The following is a 23,209-nucleotide window of genomic DNA, read 5'->3' as shown; positions in this document are numbered from 1 at the left end:
ATTTATTTGTAATTTTAAAATAAATAGTTTAGAAGTTATTTAAGAAAAAAATACCATTCCCCCCCTTTATCTCCGAAACTACTGGGTCTAAAATTAAAAAAAAAAAACACAAAATAGTACTTTACCTATAGATGACAAAAAACCTATTAGAAATGTGCAGTCAAGCGTGAGTCGGACTTAATTACTTAGTTTTTGATCCGACCCTACGGGTTTTTAAAAACTCACGTTTCACATAAAAAATACATTGTTACGCGAGTCCGACTCGCACTTGGCCGGTTTTGATTAATTAAGCGAGTGTGAAGCTCGAGCTAAGCGTATCAATTTCAGCTTGTAAAAAAATGTTTTCTTATGTTTAGTTGTTCCCCTTGCCTGTAAGTCTCATTTCTGAACTGATTTGTGAAAAGTTGTGAGCAGTTTCGATAGTTATTATTTTGAAATAAAACTATGAAAACGGATTATATCGCGTATGTTGAACCCTTTACAGCGTCGAAACGTCGGGATGTATTATAAATTCAATATACGCGATATAATCCGTTTTCATAGTTTTATTTCATGAGTAACTATCGCGGTAACCGAAGAGAATAATTACTTAGTTATTTTTTTGTCGATTAAATTTAAATCAATAATATACTACGTTTATCAATAACAATTATACTTCGTTTCAACCTAACGTTTCACGACACACGCATTTTTTTATAGGTAGATGCTGCTATATAAATCGCAAGTCAGACCCCATATGGAGTACTGCTGTCACCTTTGGGCAGGAGCACCTGGATGCCAGCTTGGATCCTTCGACTCAGTCCAAAGGCGCGCTGTACGAATCGTCGACGATCCCAAACTCACAAGCGGTATTGAACCTTTAAGTCTAAGGAGAGACTTCGCCGTGTTCTACCGCTTGTACAATGGGCTGTGCTCTGAAGAACTGTTTGTCATGATGCCAACGGCCGCTTTCTATCACCGCACCGCTCGCCATCGGCAGGGTGTTCATCCTCACACCCTAGCACCTAAATGGTCGCGTACTGTGCGGTTTAAGAGGAATTGCCTCCCGCGTACGCTTCGGCTGTGGAATGAGTTCCCTGCCGAGGTTTTCCCGAGGGGCTACAGTATGGGGTTCTTCAAAAAAGGAGTGTACAGGTTTTTAAAGGGTCGGCAACTCGCGTGTAATATCTCCGGTGTTGCAGGCGTCCATAGGCTACGGTAACTGCTTACCATCAGGCGGGCCGTATGCTTAATTGCCACCGACGTGGTATAAAAAAAAATGTTAAATCATAAAGCATGCACGGAATACTTTATTATAAATGTTCAGACACATTAAGTAAGTACAATCAAAATTAACAGTGTTAAAGAAGTACAGATTTAACACATTCACATTCTAAATGAGCGCAGTCAGGTTTGTTGGTGGTCTCGCAGAGGTTGCAGCGACACTCCTGGAGCGCCGAGCCGAGCAGGTGGCACAGTGACTGCTGAGTTCCGGACAACTCACAGTTCTCGTCACTCCATTTGTAGCCAAACTGTGGTAAGAAACGACAATGATTTTTTGTTAATTTACAGTTATCGCAAAATGCCTTTAATTAATCCGTATAACTCCTGAAACAGACATTCGGCTGTAGGCTATATGTGAAGCGCGTGCTGATTTTTTTAAGTACGCGCTTCGACAACGCATGAACGCACCTTCATTTATTAAGGAGATGTCAACAGTCAGATAGAGATAACTAATTATGTATTATATCCTAATAGCTAATAGTGCGGCGTCACAGACAGTCATACAGACAGAGAGCAAATAGACAAAACTTGTTTAAAGTCAGCACAAGATCGTAGTCTACCCAGGAGAATTGCTACCTAAAAGAGGGCTACTTTACTCGCAATCGCAGAAGTGTCCATGACACTGCAGCTGGGTTTGGACCTGGGAATCTGCGCTAGAAACCATGTCCTCGCGTCGTTGGTGCAAAACATGTTTAGGTACAGTTATCATTGGCACTCACAGAAGAAGCCATAGCCTTGCAGTGGGCTCGACGAGCCTTGGGCTTGGCGAGCTGTGCGAGCAGCGCCCAGGCGCGCGCACAGCGGCGGTCCCACCGCAGCGCCTGCTCGGCGCAGGCCGCCGCGCACGCCGACATCGCTACCTCGGCGTCCGCGTCGCCGGCGCCGCCGAGTTTTCCAGCCGCGACTTGGCGCTGTAACATATCGTGCCCTTAGTACAGTCACGGACTTGAATTGTTCAGCCATTTAGGGTTTACTTTAAATTGAACACTCATACCTTTAGTATTCATAACCAATTTAGCTTGCACCCTAAATGGATCAACAATTAAAGTCTGTGATCTGTGACATAAAGTTGGGAAAGAACTCCGGGATCCAAAATTTAAGTAATTAGATCTGCAGCTGCTCTGCTGACTGTGTAAACTGTATTTCAGAACGAGATCTTCGGATCGCCGAACACCCTGCAACTCGTGGCCCGGCCGCACGCAATGTTTGTTCTTATACCATGAGCCAGTCGTCGGCGAGGGCCATCCAGGCGTAGGCGCTGGGTTGCCGGCGCAGCAGTTCGACAAGCACGCTGCGTGCTCGCTGCGGCTCTCGGCCCGGTAGTGCGCTCAGTATACTGACCAAACATAGTGTTAGTTATAGATACTTATTGCACGGACGGATTAGAGAGAGATTACAGGCATAAATCTAAAACAGCTTACAGATATGCAATATCATCAAAATTGTAATCAAGCTACAAAACTGTAATTTTTTTTGGACCAAATTTGTTTGCCAACCTGTATGAGTTTACACAGTTGCCAGCTTTCTCGAAAGATGTTAAAGCTGCGTTGTGATTTTTCTTTTTTTTCAAGCATTCCGCTTGTAAACTGTGCAAATAGTTAACCTGTAACATAAACATACTCAAATAAGTATCATATATAAGTTATTTAGTGTTTTGGTCGGTATAATGTTCTTCCACTTTTTTTTCTGGAAGGAACTGACTTAGGTTTTACTCTATAAAAATATAACTATGTCTATCTTTTATCTTTATCTTTAAACTATCTGCAAGTAGCACAAAGCTGCATTATGTAATTCCACACTAGGTCCACATCGGTTTTTAAGCACTTTTAACGACTTGTTAGTGTTCACTCGGACTGCAATAGCTGCGTAAGAAATAACGTGACACAATATAATGCGTTATTCTGTACTGCGATCCTATTACGGGCTACAAAGACGCCACAGGGTTTACTGTTATTCAGCCTTTAATAACCTTGTACCCTATCAGCTGCAAAAGCGCATTTCGTGGACACAAATAGTGCAGTGGTTCACAGGTGTACCTTTAAAGCACCTGCATTTTAAGAGAGAACATATGAACCGCTATAACGCACGCAGTCATGATGTGAAGTTTATTAACAAATTATATAATGTTCTGTGCACTTCTATCGGCTTGAACTGAATTAAATTAAAATTAAATGAATATGAATTTAATGAATGAATATGAATTTTAAACTACATTTAAAATTTACACGTAAAAAAAATCACTCGTATTTTCGCCTATTTAATTTTCAACTTTTTTCACATATTTGTGAATACCTATTATGAGAGCGCGTGAAAATTTAGACCTAAATATGTATGGTATTTAAGTAAAGTTACATTCCCGCTAAAATTTAGCACAAAATGGAAATAACCCAAATTTTACTTATCTGAACTTTATTATTTATTTACAATATGGCAACTTCATTTGCACGTACAATACGACTTGCACTTCAATGCCTCTCTCGTACTGAGTAAAAATTAAAAACGCGTTTTTGCATACCACAATTTCACTGATAATTTATATTTCGATTCTTTAAAGCATTATAAGCATAGCAAAAAAAAAAAACCGTAATCCTTTAGACTACGAGACCTTTAAAATATTACGTAAACGCGCAGAAAAAATGGAATTACAATGCTACAACGGTTATATACCTATATACTACGCGGAAAACAAAATTAAATCATATCCAAATTATTTCTGGTCGTATATTAAGTCGATTAATACTAAAAATAAAATACCTAAGACTATGAAATATAAAGATCGCACAACCTCAGACGGTGCAGAAATTTGTAACTTATTTAATGATCACTTTCACTCCGTTTTTGAAAAGTCAGATACTAATTTGCGAGTTGATACATTGGTGCCACCAACTGCACCCTTAATTGACGCAAGTAGTATATATATTGACCGTGCTATTGTCCACAAGATATTGAACACAATCAATACCAACAAAGGTGCAGGCCCGGATGGTATTCACCCAATTTTTATTAAAAATTGTTCAGCGAACTTATCGTCCCCACTCACTATTCTTTTCCAAAAATCCATTAAAACTGGTTTCGTTCTTGAAATCTGTAAAAAAGCTTTCGTAACTCCAATCCCCAAGGGTCAAGTTAGCCAAAATATTGAACAGTATAGGCCGATTTCAAAATTATGCCAATTTAACAAAATTTTCGAAAAGATAGTCACAAATCAACTCTCGCAAGTAGTCAAAAATCACATTAGCCTTAATCAACACGGTTTCTACAAAGGTCGTTCAGTAGATACTAACCTATTGACTTTCACTAATGATATATTAGTAGCGATGGATGGAGGCGCATGTGTAGAGGCCGTGTATACAGGTTTTGCCAAGGCTTTTGACAAAATATGCCACAATACACTTTTACTCAAGCTTTGGCACCTTGGAATACACGGACTTGTTCCGCTGGATAAAGTCATATATAGAGAATCGGAGCCAATGTGTTGTTCTAGCAGGTTACGCCTCTCAATGGAAGTCTATTAGTTCCGGAGTACCACAGGGATCTCATTTAGGCCCTTTACTGTTTACGCTTTTTATTAATGACATAGATAAATATATTAAAAACTCGAAAGTGCTGCTCTACGCAGATGATACAAAAATTTATAAGATTATCAATTCTGTTGAAGATTATTATTTGCTCCAAGATGATTTGAAAAATTTTGAGACATTTTGTACTAAAAATAATTTATTTTTAAACTAGAATAAATGTTGTGTCATCAGTTTTTCTAAGAAAAAACATAATGTTAACTATAATTTCACATTAGGCAACAATAATCTGAGTAGAGTAACACAAATCCGCGATCTTGGAGTTATTATGGACTCAAAACTAACGTTTATACCTCATTTAGAATCGGTTATAAAAAGGGCGTACAAACAACTAGGTTTCATTTTACGGGTGGGAAAGCCATTTAAAAATAGTGTCACTTACAAAATCCTTTTTAACAGTTTTGTTCGCAGCCACCTAGAATTTGCCTGCGCAATATGGAAACCCTATCATAATGTTCATATTGAAAGAGTGGAGCGAATACAAAAAAAGTTTGTTAGAACCCTCGATTTTAGAACTGGTCATACTCACCTTAACAATAACGAGTCGCTGATACATCATAAGCTCCAAACTCTTGCTAGTCGACGAGACTGTGTAGATTCTGTCCTACTTTTCAAAATTATGAACAATGTATTAGATGTCCCCTCACTACTACATCAAATACGTTTGAGAGTTCCTCGTAGACGTCAGCGCCACTGTCAGAAGAAAAAAATGTTTTCCATTCCCTATAGTAGAACATGCTATGCACGAAATGTATTTATAAGACGTGTTTGTAAACTTTTTAACGAAAATGAAAAACTTAATAATTTGGATTTGTTTAACTGTTCCATTAATTCATTAAAATGTGTTTTTCGGTAATTAATTAATTATGTAAATTTTTCTTATGTATATTTATGTCACTTTCCGGTAATCATGTCATTACTTAGTAATTGCTCCTCCTCATAGACATGACCATATGCCAGCAAGTTCGGCGGAACAGGGGGGCCCTCTCGGCCGCCTGGATTGACTATAAGAAGGCCTATGATTCGGTGCCTCACTCATGGCTGAGAAGGGTATTGGAGCTGTATAAACTTGATGCAGCTTTAATATGCTTCCTAAGTGCGTGTATGAGGCAGTGGATCACAGTCCTTTGTCAACCAGGAGGTGGAGATGACCGCCCTGGCCCGCAGGACTTTATAAGGATCGAGCGAGGAATATTTCAGGGTGACAGTCTGAGTCCCCTGTGGTTCTGCCTAGCTCTGAATCCCCTCAGCACCCTGCTGAAGGATTCAGGGTTAGGTTGCCAGCTTCGGAGAGAGGGTGAAGTCATTTCTCACCTTCTGTACATGGATGACCTCAAGCTATTTGCGCCAAATAACCAAGACTTGATGGTGCTATTAAAAACCACAGAAGTTTTCAGTACCGCCATCAGAATGGAGTTTGGTGTCGATAAGTGTGCGGTTATGCATGTACAGCTGGGGGAGGTTGTAAATTCAACAAATTTACAACTTTCTGAGACAATGTCTTTCAGATCTATCTCTGAATCAGAAACCTATAAATACCTTGGTATGTCACAGTCGTTGGGTATTGAGGGCGAGGGTATTAGACGGTCGGTGAAGGAGCGCTTTTTCAGTCGGCTCACAAAAGTCCTTAACAGTCTTTTGTCAGGAGGCAATAAAGTGCGCGCCTTCAACGCCTGGGTAATGCCCATACTCATATACTCCTTTGGCATACTAAGGTGGACTCAGACCGAGCTGGACGCCCTGGATCGGAGGGTCCGTCTACTACTCACCACACACCGTATGCTACACCCACGCTCGTCAGTTATGAGATTGTACATCTCACGGAAGTGTGGAGGTCGAGGCTTCCTTAACGCCAAAGATCTCCACAACCGCGAGGTGTGCAATCTCAGGAATTATTTCCTTAACAACGAGTGTGGGATGCATCGTGATGTGGTGGCAGTGGACAGACACTTCACGCCGCTCTCCTTGGCAAACGAGAACTGGCACAAACCTGTGGTACAAAGTGCTGCGGGCCGCAAGGCGGTATGGGAGAGTAAGGTGCTACACGGGCGGTTCTACAAGGCCCTCATGGGACCCGATGTAGACCTGCTCGCGTCGGTGAACTGGTTACGATTCGGGGACCTCTTCGGAGAAACCGAGGGTTTTGCCTGTGCAATTGCGGACGAAGTTATGATGACGAACAACTATCGGAAATATATCCTGAAGGACGGTACGGTCGACATTTGTCGGGCATGCCGCCGTCCCGGAGAGTCACTCAGGCATATCATTTCCGGTTGTTCTCATCTTGCTAACGGCGAGTACTTGCACAGACATAATCTCGTAGCCAGGATTATTCACCAGCAGCTTGCTCTTCTATACGGCCTTGTGGACTGCGAAGTACCGTACTACAAGTATTTACCTGTGCCAGTTCTCGAGAATGGTCGTGCCACGCTCTATTGGGATCGATCTATTATCACTGACAGGACTATCGTAGCCAATAAGCCTGACATTGTGATAATAGATCGATCGCAGCGCCGGGCCGTGCTCGTCGACATCACCATCCCCCATGATGAGAATCTCGTGAAAGCCGAGAAGGACAAGTCCAGTAAGTACCTAGACTTGGCTCACGAGATAACCGCCATGTGGGATGTTGATTCGACGATCATTGTCCCGATAGTCGTTTCAGCGAACGGTCTCATAGCGAAGAGTCTCGACCAACACCTTGAGAGACTCTCGCTAGGTGGTTGGATCAAGGGTCAGATGCAGAAGGCGGTGATCTTGGACACGGCGCGGATAGTCCGCCGGTTCCTCTCTCTGCGGCCCTGACCACCGGCAGCTTGGGCCCTGCCCCGCTGCTGGCGGCACCCTAGGTTAGGTTTTTTATAATTTGTTTATATGTATTTTGTATTGTTTTGTAAGTGTTTTTATATTTTACTTTTATATGCATATTATAAAAAACCTAACATAAGAAAAATAATAAATAAAGATAATAATAATAATAATAAAATACTTTATTGCACACTACAAAATAAAGGTTACAGAGAATACATTGGAATTTAACGGCGTAGGTTACAACAGGCGGTCTTATCGCTAAACAGCGATCTCTTCCAGACAACCTTCAGATAGCGAAACGGCGAACATAGTTAAGTGTACGGGTGGCGCAAAAAAAAAAATGAAATTAGCAAAATTTGTGAAAACAATTTAGACAAATATAATAAAATACATAAACTACAACTATCCAATAAATCATACACTACATAAATTAATACATACATTTTATATATAACTTATACCTATATATATATACGGGTATGTCGAGGTAGCCATAACATTGAGTTTCATAGAGAGCACGGAAGGATTAAGACTCAGATAAATAATGTTCCTTTAAACGATTTTTAAATATAGAGAGGGATTTAGCACGTCTAATATCGATGGGCAGAGCATTCCATAACCGAACTGCGCGAAAACTGAAAGAATTGTTGTAGACCTTTGAAGAAGAAGGAGGTGGGTAAAGTAGAAGATTTTGAGAGCACCTGACAGAGTTAAGATATTTAAAACGGACTTTGAGATAGCAGGGAGTGTTTGGGAGAAACAGTACGGAAAAAAGAAGATGAAGAATATGAGAGTCGCGGCGGAAACGGATAGGCAACCACTTGAGCTGCGTACGATAGCTCGAGACGTGGTCAAATTTACGTAATCCGAAAATAAACCTAATGCAAACATTTTGAAGCCGCTCGAGTTTATTCAGTTGCTCTTCTGTCAGATCTAAATAACTGATATCGGCATAGTCCAAAATGGGCAATAGGAGGGACTGGGCAAGCGCAATTTTAGTGGCAAAAGGCAAAAAGTTACGAACTCGTCGTAGGGAACCCACAGCTGCAAAGACCTTCCTGCTCACTTCACTGACCTGCGGTATCCATGAGAGCGTGCGATCAAAGACTACGCCTAGATTCTTAACCTGGGGAGAGTAAGGTATCAGTACCCCATCAAAAAATACACCTGGTAATTTATCAAAGTCTACTCTTGCTATGGTTCTTGGGCTACCAATTATGATAACTTGGGTTTTAGAAGGATTAACCTTTAAACCATAAAAAGAGCTCCAGTTTGAAATACGTTCCAAGTCAGTGTTAGTGGTGTGAATGTGTTATTAACTTAATTACCTGTACCTACTTATGGGTCGAATCACGAGAATCGGCGAGGTTTTTCTTTTAGATATAATTTACAGTTTCAGTACAAATCTTCCGCCGGCTCTCGTGAGTTTTACCTATACCTACCTTCAAACTGTTACTACCTAGTACCTACCTACATTATGTTTTTGTTGTTTTATAGACTGCAATTTATATACAATAATGAAACTCCAGGTCTTAATTTAAGAAATATTTGTAAACTTGTTTGTAAACGACTGTTTGTTTCTTAAATAAATAAATAAAAAATAAATAAATAAATAAATTATAGTAGCTATAATTAGGACCACGTACCTTGTTATTCAGGCAATGTTCAGCACTTGGAGTAGCTGTTGCTGTTACATTTATTAATGCTAATATAGAGCAATTACAACTCAATTGTACAGCATTTAGCCACGAAATTTGTGCCCAAATTAGTTATATCAGCATTATAGCATGATATACAGCAATTTTAAGCTGTTACTAAAATTGCTGTATATCAGTAAAAATGCATAGACACAGAACCTTTGTGCTACTTGTGTGGCACCAGTCTTCTCCAATCAACTACAGCAGAGTGAACTGAAGATTAACCTCTCCAAAGGAATCAAATCCTTCTTTGAGAAGACAGAGCGCGTTGTCGATGTCACCGCGCAGTCGGCAGGCCAGCGCCACGAGGTGCGAGTACGCCGGTGTCACGCCCTGACTTGACAGCGCCCGTGCCAGGCATACTTCTGCCAGCTGTTAAAGATAAATACAAATAATGAATAATCGACTTAACTAAAACTAGTCTCTCTGAGGAAGACTCAGTCCGTACATATTTCCATATGAAATTGACACAAATATAATACCGGCATTGCACGTAATCTCAATAAGAGATCAGCAGCCTCTAGAAGTTGATTCGTGGCGGGCAGAAGAGGTGTTGAATACCACCAGTCGCCCAGTTCCTTCTCCCAGCCTCGCTCAGGTGCTAGGTCCACTGCCAGGTTTTCAGTTAGAGTCCTTCAATTGAGCAAATAAGATAAAGTAAATATTCAGAGCTTAAAATACCAATGGCCTAATAAACCGATTTCTTAATAAAAACTTTTATAAAAAAAAGATAAACCGACTTCAAAAAGGATGAAATAAAATATTATCCTTTTTAGGGTTCCGTATTTAAGTATATGCGTTACCAACTGATATGTTTGAAGTCGGTGCCAAGCCAAATTTTGAACCATATATTTATAGTGATTTTGGTGCAATTCGATAAGGATGCGGCTATATAAGTATGTACGTTGGATTGCCTAACGCAGCGTACTACGACGTAGGCGAACAACACGCGAACGCGAAGCGACGCGGCACGGCGCCTTAATTAATCCTTTGATACCTACCTATAGAAGTGTCCTACGTGGGCGATCTCGTTGCGAACGCGAACGCCTTAGGCCGGCCGCGCCGCGCCGCGTCGCTTCTCTTCGCGTTCGCGAGTGTTCGCCTATGTAAGACGCAGCGTTACACGACGACAATAAACGAACTTTCTGTAGGTATTTAAGAACACACCTCAGAACAGAACACACGGTTGAACCTTCTTAGCGCAGTTCGTACCATGCTTGTCGGCACATTAGTGTAAATCTGATGCGTTTATTTGTTGTCGTATTTTTTAAAGAGCATTTATTACTAATTCTTGAACAGTCATAGCACGCAAGTGTGGTATTGGGACTGAGTTATTTTCTGTCGCTTATACAGAGGACTTTATTTCAAAATATAAAACAATTCAAGGAACCTTCATGCCAAGTTTCAGGCAGACAGAATTACTTTCACGTTTATAATATTTGTACAGTTGTAATGGGATTTGTAGACATAAAGCTGATTATTTGTGATTGGTATTATTACTACTTGGCTTGGCACTGATTTCAAACATATCAGTTGGTAACGCATATACTTAAACACGGAACCCTAAAAAGGATAAATATTAACTTTTTTTTCAACACACTTGCTCAAAACGACGTTTTTATTCCACCGATTTTTGGCTCATAATCCTAGATATTAAACACGTGTGCTCTTTCAGTGTATTATTCACTCGTGCTTTTTCATTATATTATCCGACTGAGTTAAGAATCTAACTGATTGCTAATAATATGCATGGAAAGGGAGCCTTCTTTAATTGGTCGGACTGACGGGCATGGGCGCGCCCGACCGCCTTCGCAGTGCGCGGCCCGGCCGGCCCGCCCGCCGCGCCGCCTGCGGCCGGGGCGAGCGAGGGCCGGGCGCCGGCCGGCAGTACGAGTATGACAGATGAAACACACAATGCTGTTTCAACTATTAAAATTTGATTAATGTGAAAGTTTCTTTTTTTCCTCGCAAGTGTGTTGAAAAACGTCGTATGAAACGCGTGTGCATTGGTCATTACACACATCGGCTTTCTTATTGCGCGCTCGCTTACAGCTCGCGCGCACAATATCGCCTCGTGTGTAATGACCAACTTAGCACACTTGTATCATAATGTACTATTACAACCGGTTTATAGTTATTTTACAAGGGGGCAAAGTTGCTGTTTAACCTCTCATGCTAATAATTGATACCCGAGCAAACGACTTATTCTAAAAATGAACCACGAGGGTAGCGAGTGGCTTGAAAAATGGATACTCGAGCGTTGCGAGGGTTTCAAGGCACAAATTTAGCCACCGAGTGAAACACAAAAATTTTCACCACACCGAAACAAGGAAAATACTAACTGTAAAATGTCAAACAAAATCAAAGCAAATCGATTCAAAGGCATATTAAGTCCACCTTTTGTACTTATTTTATGTGCAATAAAGTAAGTATAAATAAATAAATAACTCAAAATTTTCATTTGATTGCAATCATGAGAGCCTTTACCAGCTGGTGTGGTGAAGAATATAATGCTTACTCTTTCACACAATGCAGGATTTTATCGGCCATGAGGAACTCCTGGCGCTCGGCATAGAAAGCCTGCGCTATGACCCAGCCGCAGGTCCAGAATGGATATAATGCTAATATTGCCGTGAAAAACAACTCTGCTGATTCCGGATCCTCTTGGTACAACATGGAACCTTTCGAGAGTAGCCTGCAAAAATAACAAATTTATATTTTATATACAATCTACCGGAGAAGACGGATAAAAGCAGATTAATGTCTTACGTTAGCGGGTGCCGGGGGTTCAGTAGCAACGCCTCATTGATACACACTCTGGCGAGGTCAAAATCCTTATCCATCAGGCAAGTGGCCAGTTCCCGCCAGCTGTGCGCATTGTTTTGATTCTCTACCACCAACTATTATTAAGGAAGACATTGTCATAACGATTACATAAACTGTGAAGAAGTAGTTTAGACATCTTTGGCTATCCAGCGTGGCAATGCAGCTAGCATATTTGGGACGTTTGGGCCAGGTAGGGAACAGTTTGGGCACAGAATAAGTATTATCATACAGACAGAACGGCCACGCACCGCCCCGCCCCGACTCGAATTACCTCGCCCCGCGACAGAAATCTGGCGGACTTCGGAGTTTGGTTAGCGACGCGATGACGGAACGTTCAAAATGCCGGTGTATTGTGCTATTTATGTTCGGGTATGTTCTTATACTTCTTATCAATTTGTAGAAATAATTAATCAAGTTTTCCAATATTCAAAACACGAAATATAAGTAAAAAAGGCTAAATTTTTACATACCTATAAATAAAAATTATCATACGTCACATTTAAGTCACATTCCTATATACCGATTTTTCTGTTCCTTAAGTAAAACCTTTACACACTTTTCACAAAAAAAATGTTTTTTTTTAATTCTATTATTTAATAATTAATTAATTTTATTTTTATATGTTATATAAAATCAATAACAACAATAACGTACATTTAATAATGGCGTTTTGAAAGTCCAAGTACGTACAGGACTATAAACTGATAAAGCCAATTCAACAATTGAAGCGAAATAAAACAAGTATATATTTAGGTCGAATTATCCAACGCGGCGGGCGGCTTGAAGTGTCCCTTCGGCCGGCGTCGGCAAGCTTCGGCTTCGCCTTCTCCGCGCGCCGCACGAAAGCCAGTCCTAAGCGACTTACTCACACAATGACGCGTGTACAGACGTGCCGTTCATACATTTAAACGCAAATGATTTTTGATGTATTAAATAAATAAATAAAAATAAAAAAGTCTTTTATTTCGAGTCCAAGTTAATTACATTAAATAAGTCAGTTTCGTTACAGTAAAGCATTTATAAATATAATTTTATGTATTTTTAGTATGTCAATTTAAATAAGTCAATTTTTCACATATATTATTGAGTAATTTGATATTATAATCTTATAACAAAAATTTAGTTTGCGGACAAGAACCCCTCATCGGGTGAAGGCCTCCTCCAAGGACTTCCATCTATCCCTATTTGCAGCTACATGTCTCCAGTTTGTCCCGACTGTTTTATTTATGTCATCAGTCCAGCGGCTATTTGGTTTCCCGGAGCGTCGTTTGCCTGCAGGTCCTTTCCAGGTGGTAGCTAGCAAGGTCCAGCGCTTTTGATGTATTAAATGTACTTAATTCATACTTGCAAATACAGCTCCGTGGCATGTGGGATGTCTTGCAGCTGGCGGGCGTGCCTTGCGGCCCGCAGAGTCTGGTCCTGCTCCGGCTCGCTGCCGAGCAGAGCCTTGGAGGCCTCGCGTACTAGGCACGAGTGCGCCATCATGACCATCTCCTGACCAATAAACGTAATAGGTATTACACATATCGCATCATTGAAACAGGGATCCGCGGTATACAGTTCTATAGGTCTACCACATCTCAGGCGGTTGGTAAAAAAAAAAAAAGAAGTTGTGCGGTGACTTTATAGTAGAAATTAGCTTAATTTTGGGAGTATAACTTAAACCTAGTTTACATAGAATACGTACTTCAAAAGTGTTGTCAGAGTACACGAAATCCTGCACGACGAAGTTGTTGTTGACGTAGATGGCCGCTTCCTGCCAAAATGAGGTGGACAACTCGATACGCGTGCGCGTTTTACTTAGCTGGCGGTTGAATGAGCAGAATTCTGTTATTCCTAGAAATAAATTACAAATTTTGCACTTCAGAACCCCTACCTATTAGCTATCTTAGTAATATAATCTTTGTGAGACAACTATGGAACAAATGAATGCCTTCAACATACTTTCTTACACGTGTGATCGCCATATAAATATTTTAAAGTAGCTTGGGTGAATCGACTAATGTTCCTAGCATACCGAAGTGAGGTAGCCCGCGCAGAACTTCAGCCCCGCTGGTTACAGTGTCGCGCCACTCCCTGTTCTGCTGCCCGCGGCCGGTACATGTAAGCAACGTGTCTGCCTTCTCACCAAGCATCTTGTCGATTTCTGACCTTAAGTGAAAGTTTTTGTAGTTATCATTATCAGCTTGTAGGATACAAGAACATTGTTCTCTTTTTTTTCATACTCATCCTCATTAATTTTATGGAATCAAAATACAAAATTATTTTATTTTATTCAAACACTTAATTAAATCTTATAAAAAGGTAATCCGCCACATGCTTCGTCAAAACAAACGCAATCCGCACAAGCATCGTCCTGACCTAACAAACTTCGTCAAAAACAACCATAAACCCATCCCCATTAATGCCCATCCCCACCCTGCACCAAGCCTGGCCCAAAAGTTCCCATTATGCTTGCAGCATTCCCACGCTGTATGGCGATGGAAACCTGGTGGACCAACCAAGATCCAGAGCGGGGATCATTACCCCTCTCCCTTAAACGCCTGCCCAACTCCCTAAAAAGCTCCAAAGCCTCATTACCCCAGGGTCCAGCAGTCTCCACAGCAACGGGTACGAAATCGTACACCACCTCCAAAGTGGAGTACTTGGCGTGTTTGAGCCTTGCATTGCAGCCGTTTCCGCCGCCGATCCTGCAGCGTTAAGAGTGTGCCTCCAATGAGACGCAGCATAATTATGTACTTACACATGTTGCATCCCATAAGAGACAACGCCCTTTCCGCCAGGGAACCAACGTTAACCCGTCCGGCCTCTTGCCATCCGTGCGTGACAAACCCGGTGGCTCCAGAACACATGGAACATTGGCCGATACCATATGGCCCGACGTATTATGTCATTTATGGAATGGTGCCTCGGGAAATGTCCAGCACACCTTTGGCAACTCAAGCCGTGATGCCCGTTTTCCTCCACCATTACACCGTATATACCTACAAGTCCTACAACGGTGCGCCTCACACACCTTACCCCCTAACCTCAAGGCCACTCAAAGAACTCAAACTTACTCAAAGAATCATTGTCAAGCAGTGTACCCAAATGTGGCGAGGGCATAGCATGCAACCACGCACCTGACTCTGGTCTTGAAGTCGCCTTTTAGACGGAGAGCTGGTAGAAATTTGGAGTAGGTCCTTGAGGCAAGCTGAAAATTTGCCTGATGCTTCTCCTATCTTACCCTACCTCAGCACTACAAGTCTGGTTGCAGGGTAGCGGGTCTAAATCAACCTATAAATTTTTAAAGAATTTTTTTTGGTGCCCAAAAAAGGTTCTTGAGGCAATCTGTAATTTCTACAAGTGAAAATTGAATATCTAAATAGTCATAAAAAAATTATGCCAGACGATTTTGCGTTTTTGTTTCGCGTATGTAGTCCATGTTTCCGATGCGTACAGCAATACACTTAGTACGCAGGTCTGGTATACAAGGACTTTGATGTAAGTAGTGAGCATACGGTTTCTCCATACGCGCGCAAAAAGCTTCCCAAAAACAGTTGATGCTCTGCCTATCCGAGTATCCATCTCCTTGTCGCTAGATAGAGACTGGGTGGTAGTAGAGCCAAGATAGCAGAAATGGTCCACAACATCGAGTACAGCACCGTCGAGTATGATTCTCGGAGATTGGCTTACGCCTTGCACCATGATGACAGTCTTCTTGGTGTTGACGCTCATAGAAAACAGTCGACAGGCGCGACCAAATCGTGTCACCAACTCCTGAAGTTCGCTTTCAGAGTTTGCAACTAGTGCAGCATCATCCGCATACAGAAGCTCTCTAGCAATTACGTCTAGACGCTTGTTTTTTGACTTGAGAAGACTAATATTGTACAGTTTCCTATCCTTTCTAGTATGCAGGTGTACTCCGACATCGCACTCCTCAAAAGCAGTCAGAAGCAGAGCCGAGAAGAAGATATTAAAGAGGGTAGGTGCTAGCATACAGCCTTGTCTGACTCCACGGTTTACGCGAAAAGGCACCGACTTTTCACCATCAAATATCGGTCATATTACGTTAACTATATCCCTACTAATACTCATAGTGTACATAATTATCATAAATATACACATATTCATAATCATAATCACATCGTACATTCTAATTTGTACCTTTTACCTTTAATTTACTGCACTACAAAAATAACTCTGTATTAGCATACATTTCTACAGGATAATAAACTTAATTTTGCGTACGAGTAAGTGCCATACGTAACTTTCTAGATCGTCTGGCAGGTAGAAAGCCCCGACCTAATCGTCTGGCTTATTTTTTTATGACTATATAGATACTTAACTTTAACCTGTAAAAATTACAGATTGCCTCAAGAACCTTGGGGCACCAAAAAAAATTCTTTTAAAATTTATAGGTTGGTTTAGACCCGCTACCCTGCAGCCAGACTTGTAGTGCTGAGGTAGGGTAAGATAGGAGAAGCATCAGGCAAATTTTCAGCTTGCCTCAAGGACCTACTCCAATTTTCTACCAGCTCTCGGACCATTTGTTCTCTTTTGTTACTTAAATGATATCCCAAAAACAGTTATAATGATTTTAATTTCGAATTGTAATTTCGATCTTTGTGGTAGCAAATATTCGAGCGTTAAAAGCGCAAATTTAAGGGTTGGTTGGACTAAACCGTCTGTCACCGTTAAAGCATTCTCAAAATTTCATTGTTAGGGATATTTTGTAGTTCATTGTTGAGTGACGTTAATTAATCCGGCGCTAAGCACAATTAGCAACTAGCCCTTACGTTGAGGAGGATGATGATGATGATAAACAAACCTGCGTAAAAAAGCTGTATATTTGTATATCCAGGTTACTTTCCCAATCTTGCAAAATAGGTGTTTGTAGTAAATAACACAATGTTTTTTATCTCGTATAATAATAACAGGGATAATCTGCAGAAAGATTGTGCTCACTCAGGAATGAAGGGCGGTATGGTCGGGTTAAGCAAGGGCCTAGCCAGCGTCACCTCGACGATCATGAACGCAGGGCAATCATCGGCTCCCGTCGGCGGCGGCTGCGGTATTGTATCATCCGTAATCGCACTTCCAGAAGTCGCCGCTGTTTCTCTAGTATTATTAAAAGACATCATTTATCTAAGAGGTGAACCTGCAGTGTTCTTGTAAATGTGATTTAGAGAAAACACATTTGGTTTAATATCTTCACATGAAACTTAATTATATTACTATGCTAGAAATTTAACTGTATATAGTTCATATATACAAAACATACTTTATTGCCTGACCCGCGGAAGCCGCCGCAGATCGCGGTGTCCTTTCATTGGAGTTCAAGAGCGATTCGCAACCGCATTTTTCCAACATCACAAAGCTGTTTAACCATAGTAGAGGAACCGCCAGCCGTACGGTGGTCACTTGCAATAACCAGAAATACAATCATAATTATAATGTTTTACATTAACAATATATCAAAATATTATGAAATCTGTATTCATGAAAAGTGCCAAGTTGTGGTTAAAATACATCAATCAAGTCCCAAGCTTGACATCATTTAATAAAAAATAAGTACAGCCCATTTTTAAGGGTTACTTAGCCAAAATGGTAAAAAGGGAACCCTTAGTTACAGTTTTCGTAATTTTCGTCTATCCGTAAGACAGTACTCGTATATCAGCTTAAAATTGGTACTCATTAAAATGATGCAGTTTAAAAATCCGTTTGTAGTGTGAAATACCTCCAGGGTATAGGAGTTTGGATAAATCCAGAAAGCCCATGAAGCTGTAACCGCCATCCTCGTTGGTCATGTGAAATTCTACCGGCCACTGGTACTGGCGCAAGTGGTCATTGAGAAGACGCTCTTCACCTGCCAATACCAGGCTACGGTGGAATGAAGCCCAAACCACGGAATCTGGAAGGAAGATTATGACAAGGTCATGCTGCTGTTTGTCTATTTGGTTAAATAGGGAATATTACGCGAAACTATGCGTAGAGCCACTACCACAATCCATCCCAATCTAAGGGTCTACCGCGAAACAAGAAAATCGAAATTTCGTTATCTAACCTATCTACATATTTGAACGATAAAGAAGCAGATAACTAAATTTCGATTTTCGCATTTCCCGATAGGCCCTTTGTCGACAAACCGCCTTGATGTATCAACGTCATATTTTATTACTTAATTATTAGGTATCTGTGGAAACTTGTACAAAAACAGTTTTAGGCACAGTGTATAAGATTGGAAATAAATTGTAAATTCTATATAAGTTTAAATTAAGTAGAATTTGTTGGTTTGTGCCCTATTCTTCAATGGAAGAGCAGCGGTGTCTCCCGACACAAGTATCTTTATACTTAATGGGAGATTCCACCCATTTATCTTTTGTGTATTATGTGTTAAAACCAAATAAAATATTTTGTATTTGTATTTTGTACTCTATGGTTTACGATAGGCGCTAGTGCTGCACTCTGGCGGCAGAACATCTATTAAGACGTTATACCTGTCGCGTCGACTGACGATACCTATGATCGTTCATTTTTATATGGAGTAGCAGAGCTGTCACGTAAAATGTTTACAGACATTTTTTGGAAGTTTAGCACATTAATTTATTTAGAAATGTAACATTTTAGTAATAAAAAGACGGTACAAAACATAATTTTCTCAATTAAGCCCAAGCAAAAGAGATCTGATAGAACCGTCATAGGAATCATCATTCGACGCGATTAGTTATAATATTTTAGGGATGATTTATCAATGGCCACTTTATGCAGTTTCTAGATCAATATCTAAAACGATAGGATTAGACTAGCAAGAACTTGCATGCAATTCTCATTACATTGCGGAATCTGATAAACATTTTGAACGAGAATTCATTACTTACTACTTTGGTTTTTCTGATTCAAGTAATAATTTAAATTAATGTTTTCATTGTTTTGCACATCATCCAGGCTGAAACATATTTTTTCTTCACATTTCCTAAAAGCATCTTCGCACGAAATGCTTCCCCATTTGGGATAAAAACTGTTAATAGAAAATCTTTTCGGATATGGAGTGCTGTGCATGAACATTTCGATACCCGAAGTCTGGAAAAAAATGTATAGGTATAAAAAATCTTGTACTTCTCTTATATAATTAATTGTGTATCCCATTACGGTAACACTATATATATATGTGGTAACTATATATGTGGTCCTACACTGGCTGTTATATAACATTGTGTGACAGGGACAACATAATCATTAATAAAACAATATCAATACCTACTATCGTGTTGTACCTGTCATACGATGTTACAAAGTGAGGTTTAGACTAGCAAGAACTTGCATGCAATTTTCATTACATTGCGGTATCTGATAAACATTTTGAATGCAGTTTACCTTAGTAGTCAGCAATGTAACGTAAGTTCTTGCTAGTCTAAACCTCGCTTAACGTTTGTAGCATTTATGACACATATGTCTCAACAAATTTGAAAGAGTTCGGAAGAACTAGAAAGTAGTAGGTACCTACGTAGGTAACATAGATTTAGAAAATGGTTAAAAGGGTCTTGTTTTCGAAAAAGCCCAATCACCTACTCATTATAAACTTCTAATAAGATACATCAGCAGTGACTTTTTGATACTATTACTTATATCTTATTGAGCGAACGAAGCGAAGGTTTCCGTTACAACTTAGGGTCAAAATGCTTTCGCATGTCATTCTCTATAGCTCGCATTTCTCAATCGATTCTCGTGAAATTTTGTGAGCAGGTTCGACAATTATATTTATCGAAACTGTTTTTTGGAGTTTAGCTTTTACTTATCTTCATTTGGTATATTCATGATATTGTACTATATCTGTTTAGTGTAGCTAATAAAGTAAAATAAAATAAATATTTGTTCCTAGCTGTTTCTAGAGTCTTTTTATTTGATCCACTACCCGGTGTTTGATCGAATAGATATAGATAGGACAGTAATTTTGATAACATATTTATAATACCTATGTCAACTTGGAGCTGATCTAATAAGTAATGATGCAGTCGGAAGGGTCCCTACCATAGGAACTCTTCTTGACGAAAAAAGGAATAATAATTTGGTACCTAATAACACTAGAAAGGGCTCGAAGAGGAACTGATACTTACGGATTCATTACTTAATCGTATTTTAGAGGCAGCAACATACTCGACAGATGTATCATATGGATTAATAATATTATATGCAGCGACGACTGTCATTTTCAGAATGTTGGCAGCGTTCAGGAGCTCGTGGTGGAGCTTGTTTTCAGGGTTTCGGACCATTTCGAGCTCTAAATTGATCAGGGGTAAGTTATCCCAGCTCTTCAGCTGCAGAACAGTTGGCTCGATCATTGGCTCCATGCGTTTTGAAACACACATGCAGGTGTCACCTGATAATTTCATATAAAACGATGATCGGTCTTTCAAACTAGTACTTTTAGAAAATAAAGCAAGAGAAGATTTAGAGAAGTAAGCTTTAAAGCCTGGCCTAAAATGAACCTTAAATAAAAAAACCGGCCAAGTGCGAGTCGGACTCGCTCACTAAGGGTTCCGTTCCGTACCATTACGCAAAAAAACGGCAAAAAAAATCGTTTGTTGTATGGCAGTCTCACTTAAATATTTATATACAGATAGACAGACAACGGAGTCTTAGTAATAGGGTCCCGTTTTTACCCTTTGGGTGTGGAACCCTAAAAAGATAACGAGGGAGATTTAATGTCATTACGTACTATTAGTTATTCTGTGTCATTACATCGAATATCAGACATTCGTAGCAAGGAGTTAGCTACGAATGTCGTCTACATTCGATAATTGGCGAAATACTCTGATGAAACTTACCTTGAAACAGCGGTAGGATATCTATGTTGCAGCAACTTGGACATGGCACACATTCCGATTGATCAGCGACCTGAATTTGAACTGGAATAATGGGAGCAGGTGGGAATAAGCTAACAAGTTACATAAAACAAATCAGTAGAATTTATAAACGGTTCACACGGCTTGGGTAATGTGACAACTGTAATTTCTATACATAGCCACGCTGTGTTAAATAAACTACACTAGGGCAAACTAAGCAAGACAGGGTCTTCTCTGCTGCTCGTATGTATACATTGATAATGGAATGCAAGAGGATATTAGAAAGAGAGATGCCTGAGAGTACCATATCATAATTTATACCTGTGTCTTAGTTGTATGTTATGTGTTATTGACTAGGACTATGTTCTACTTGCTTTATGTTGTTAATGTATTTCAATTTGTGCCGCTTTGGCATTAGCTGTAAGGTGCAATTTGTTATTTGAAATAATAAATAAATAAATTGCACAAAATTGTGACAATTCACTGTACGTACCAATTAATGGGTTATTGGCAAATAGACACATTTTCGCGTAGTCTGAAGGGTCAAAGCTCATGTTACCACTAATAACTAGACTATTGAACAGATCCTCCAGTTCAGGGTCTCTTGCTCCTATCGGCATAATTGTCTCGCTGATCAGAAGCTGGTCAAAAAACGTAACTGTGACGCTGTGAGGTACGCGGTCCAGACACGTAAGTCGAAGGTTTTTAATGCTAATTTTTAGTTCATCCAGTGGTGGCAGCACGATTTCTTCTTCTTTAATTTGAATTACGGAAGAATATGACTTGGACTTGAGAGTAACTTGAGAACCCTGTAACAGTTGACATGGTTATATGGTAAAGTATATTTCGCTGTAATTTTAGAAACAGTGGCGTATATTTCACATATGTACTCGTATTTAGTACTTACTTTTCCCCTTTTCATTTTAATTTTGTATAAAATACCTAATTTCCGTAACTTATTTCAGAACTGTCATTTATACTAAGTATTTATGTCAAAATGGCAATTGGTTGTGAAATCAAAATGTCAAAACCGAGGTCAAACTATTTCATGCCTCATGCCCAGGGAGACGGACATGGGACGGACGACGACACTAGGAATCAAAGAATATAATTATGGAATGTAGAGTTAAGGAAACGAATCTTCATGTATCAAAAAGTGTAAAAGTGTACAGCAGTTAGCTGTAAATAATAGTTCGAAATCTGTCCGGTGGCGCTAGGGTGGCACAACGATATGACATGAAATTAGACTTCATTGACGGAGTGAAGTGCGCTGTCAGTGATTTAAAATTGTTATTTAAATGTTTAAGATATTTATTTTAATAACGATTTAGGATTTCATATTTCGCAGATTTAAAGTCTTGCCCGCCTAGGAACCAAGTGCTAGGTACCTTGCAGTCAAACTAGCCGCCCCTTTCTCAGTACGCATTATTTAGACTGCCACCCCTGTTATCTATTAGCCACCGCCGCCCCGGGCCTGGGCTTACCAGGCCTTGGGGCAAAGCCGCCGCTATATAGGATATATATATAAATTAAATAAATATGGGAAAAGTTTGCGTCGTAAACAGTTGCCACAGTGGGCGTAAGATGAAAAATCTGAAAAATGTTACGAAGTCCATATCATTTTTCCGACCAACGGTAAGTTTGTAAAATATTTAAAAAAAGTATTAAATTGTTACTTTTATAATTTTTTTTAGTAAATTAACAATTTTACTTCAACCATTCTTCATGTTTCTTTAATTCCCAGACTCCAGCACGGTTAGAAAGTAGACATGAATGAAATGTAAATTTTTTTTGGAAAACGCTAATTTAGCGTGTTCTACATTACGCTTACGAAGTGTCCATTGCTAATATACAACTCTCAGTGGATTTCGGTCTCCGGGCGCAATTCTACCTGGAGAGAGTACTAGCTCTCTATTACGCCTCTACTACTCTCACATGTGTTTATATGTAGTCTGGCTAATGAAAGATGAACCTGAAAAAACGCAACAATTTCAAAAAATCTGTTGCAGGCAGCCCTTTGATTACAAGGATTGCATAATTTTGATCGGTATCGGTATAAAGATTATGCAATCCTTGTAATCAAAGAGATGCTTGATATATACTTTCATTAGCCAAACTGTTTTGTGGGTATTGTTTTGTGACTATTTTTTTATATATATTTTACTTTTATATTCATGTAATGAAAACCTAAAGTAACGTTCGTGCTTTA

General features: G+C 39.9%; 1 protein-coding gene and 1 long non-coding RNA gene across 2 annotated transcripts in view; one reads left to right on the top strand and one right to left on the bottom strand.

Moving 5' to 3' along the window:
- Positions 1-23,209, top strand: part of LOC134742872 (uncharacterized) — a 219,763-nt gene that overhangs the window by 62,159 nt on the left and 134,395 nt on the right. The gene's annotated exons all lie outside the window — the stretch shown is intronic.
- LOC134742179 (uncharacterized) lies at positions 1,277-21,748 on the bottom strand. Its single transcript, XM_063675164.1, has 18 exons — positions 21,494-21,748; positions 20,983-21,063; positions 20,272-20,534; positions 19,036-19,237; positions 17,895-18,068; positions 17,439-17,577; positions 17,123-17,275; positions 14,193-14,326; positions 13,863-14,011; positions 13,520-13,669; positions 12,119-12,249; positions 11,868-12,044; positions 9,832-9,982; positions 9,575-9,721; positions 2,760-2,866; positions 2,482-2,599; positions 1,983-2,174; positions 1,277-1,511 (listed from the first exon to the last, which is right to left on the bottom strand). The coding sequence occupies exons 1-18, from the start codon at positions 21,618-21,620 to the stop codon at positions 1,341-1,343; spliced, it is 2,766 nt and encodes a 921-aa protein (XP_063531234.1). The 5' UTR covers positions 21,621-21,748; the 3' UTR covers positions 1,277-1,340.

Source organism: Cydia strobilella, chromosome 1, assembly GCF_947568885.1.
Source record: "Cydia strobilella chromosome 1, ilCydStro3.1, whole genome shotgun sequence".
In the NCBI taxonomy this organism is placed as follows: domain Eukaryota; kingdom Metazoa; phylum Arthropoda; class Insecta; order Lepidoptera; family Tortricidae; genus Cydia; species Cydia strobilella.
Note: the sequence above shows the minus strand (reverse complement) of the source record. Positions and strands in the feature narration are given on the sequence as shown.

Excerpts from the sequence above, each read along its gene's own strand:
- LOC134742179 (XM_063675164.1), bottom strand. The coding sequence starts at position 21,620 with ATGCCGATAGGAGCAAGAGACCCTGAACTGGAGGATCTGTTCAATAGT. Across the intron at positions 20,535-20,982 it reads TATCCTACCGCTGTTTCAAG|GTGACACCTGCATGTGTGTT; the intron begins GTAAGTTTCATC and ends TGAAATTATCAG. Across the intron at positions 14,012-14,192 it reads GCGCGGGCTACCTCACTTCG|GAATAACAGAATTCTGCTCA; the intron begins GTATGCTAGGAA and ends ATTTATTTCTAG.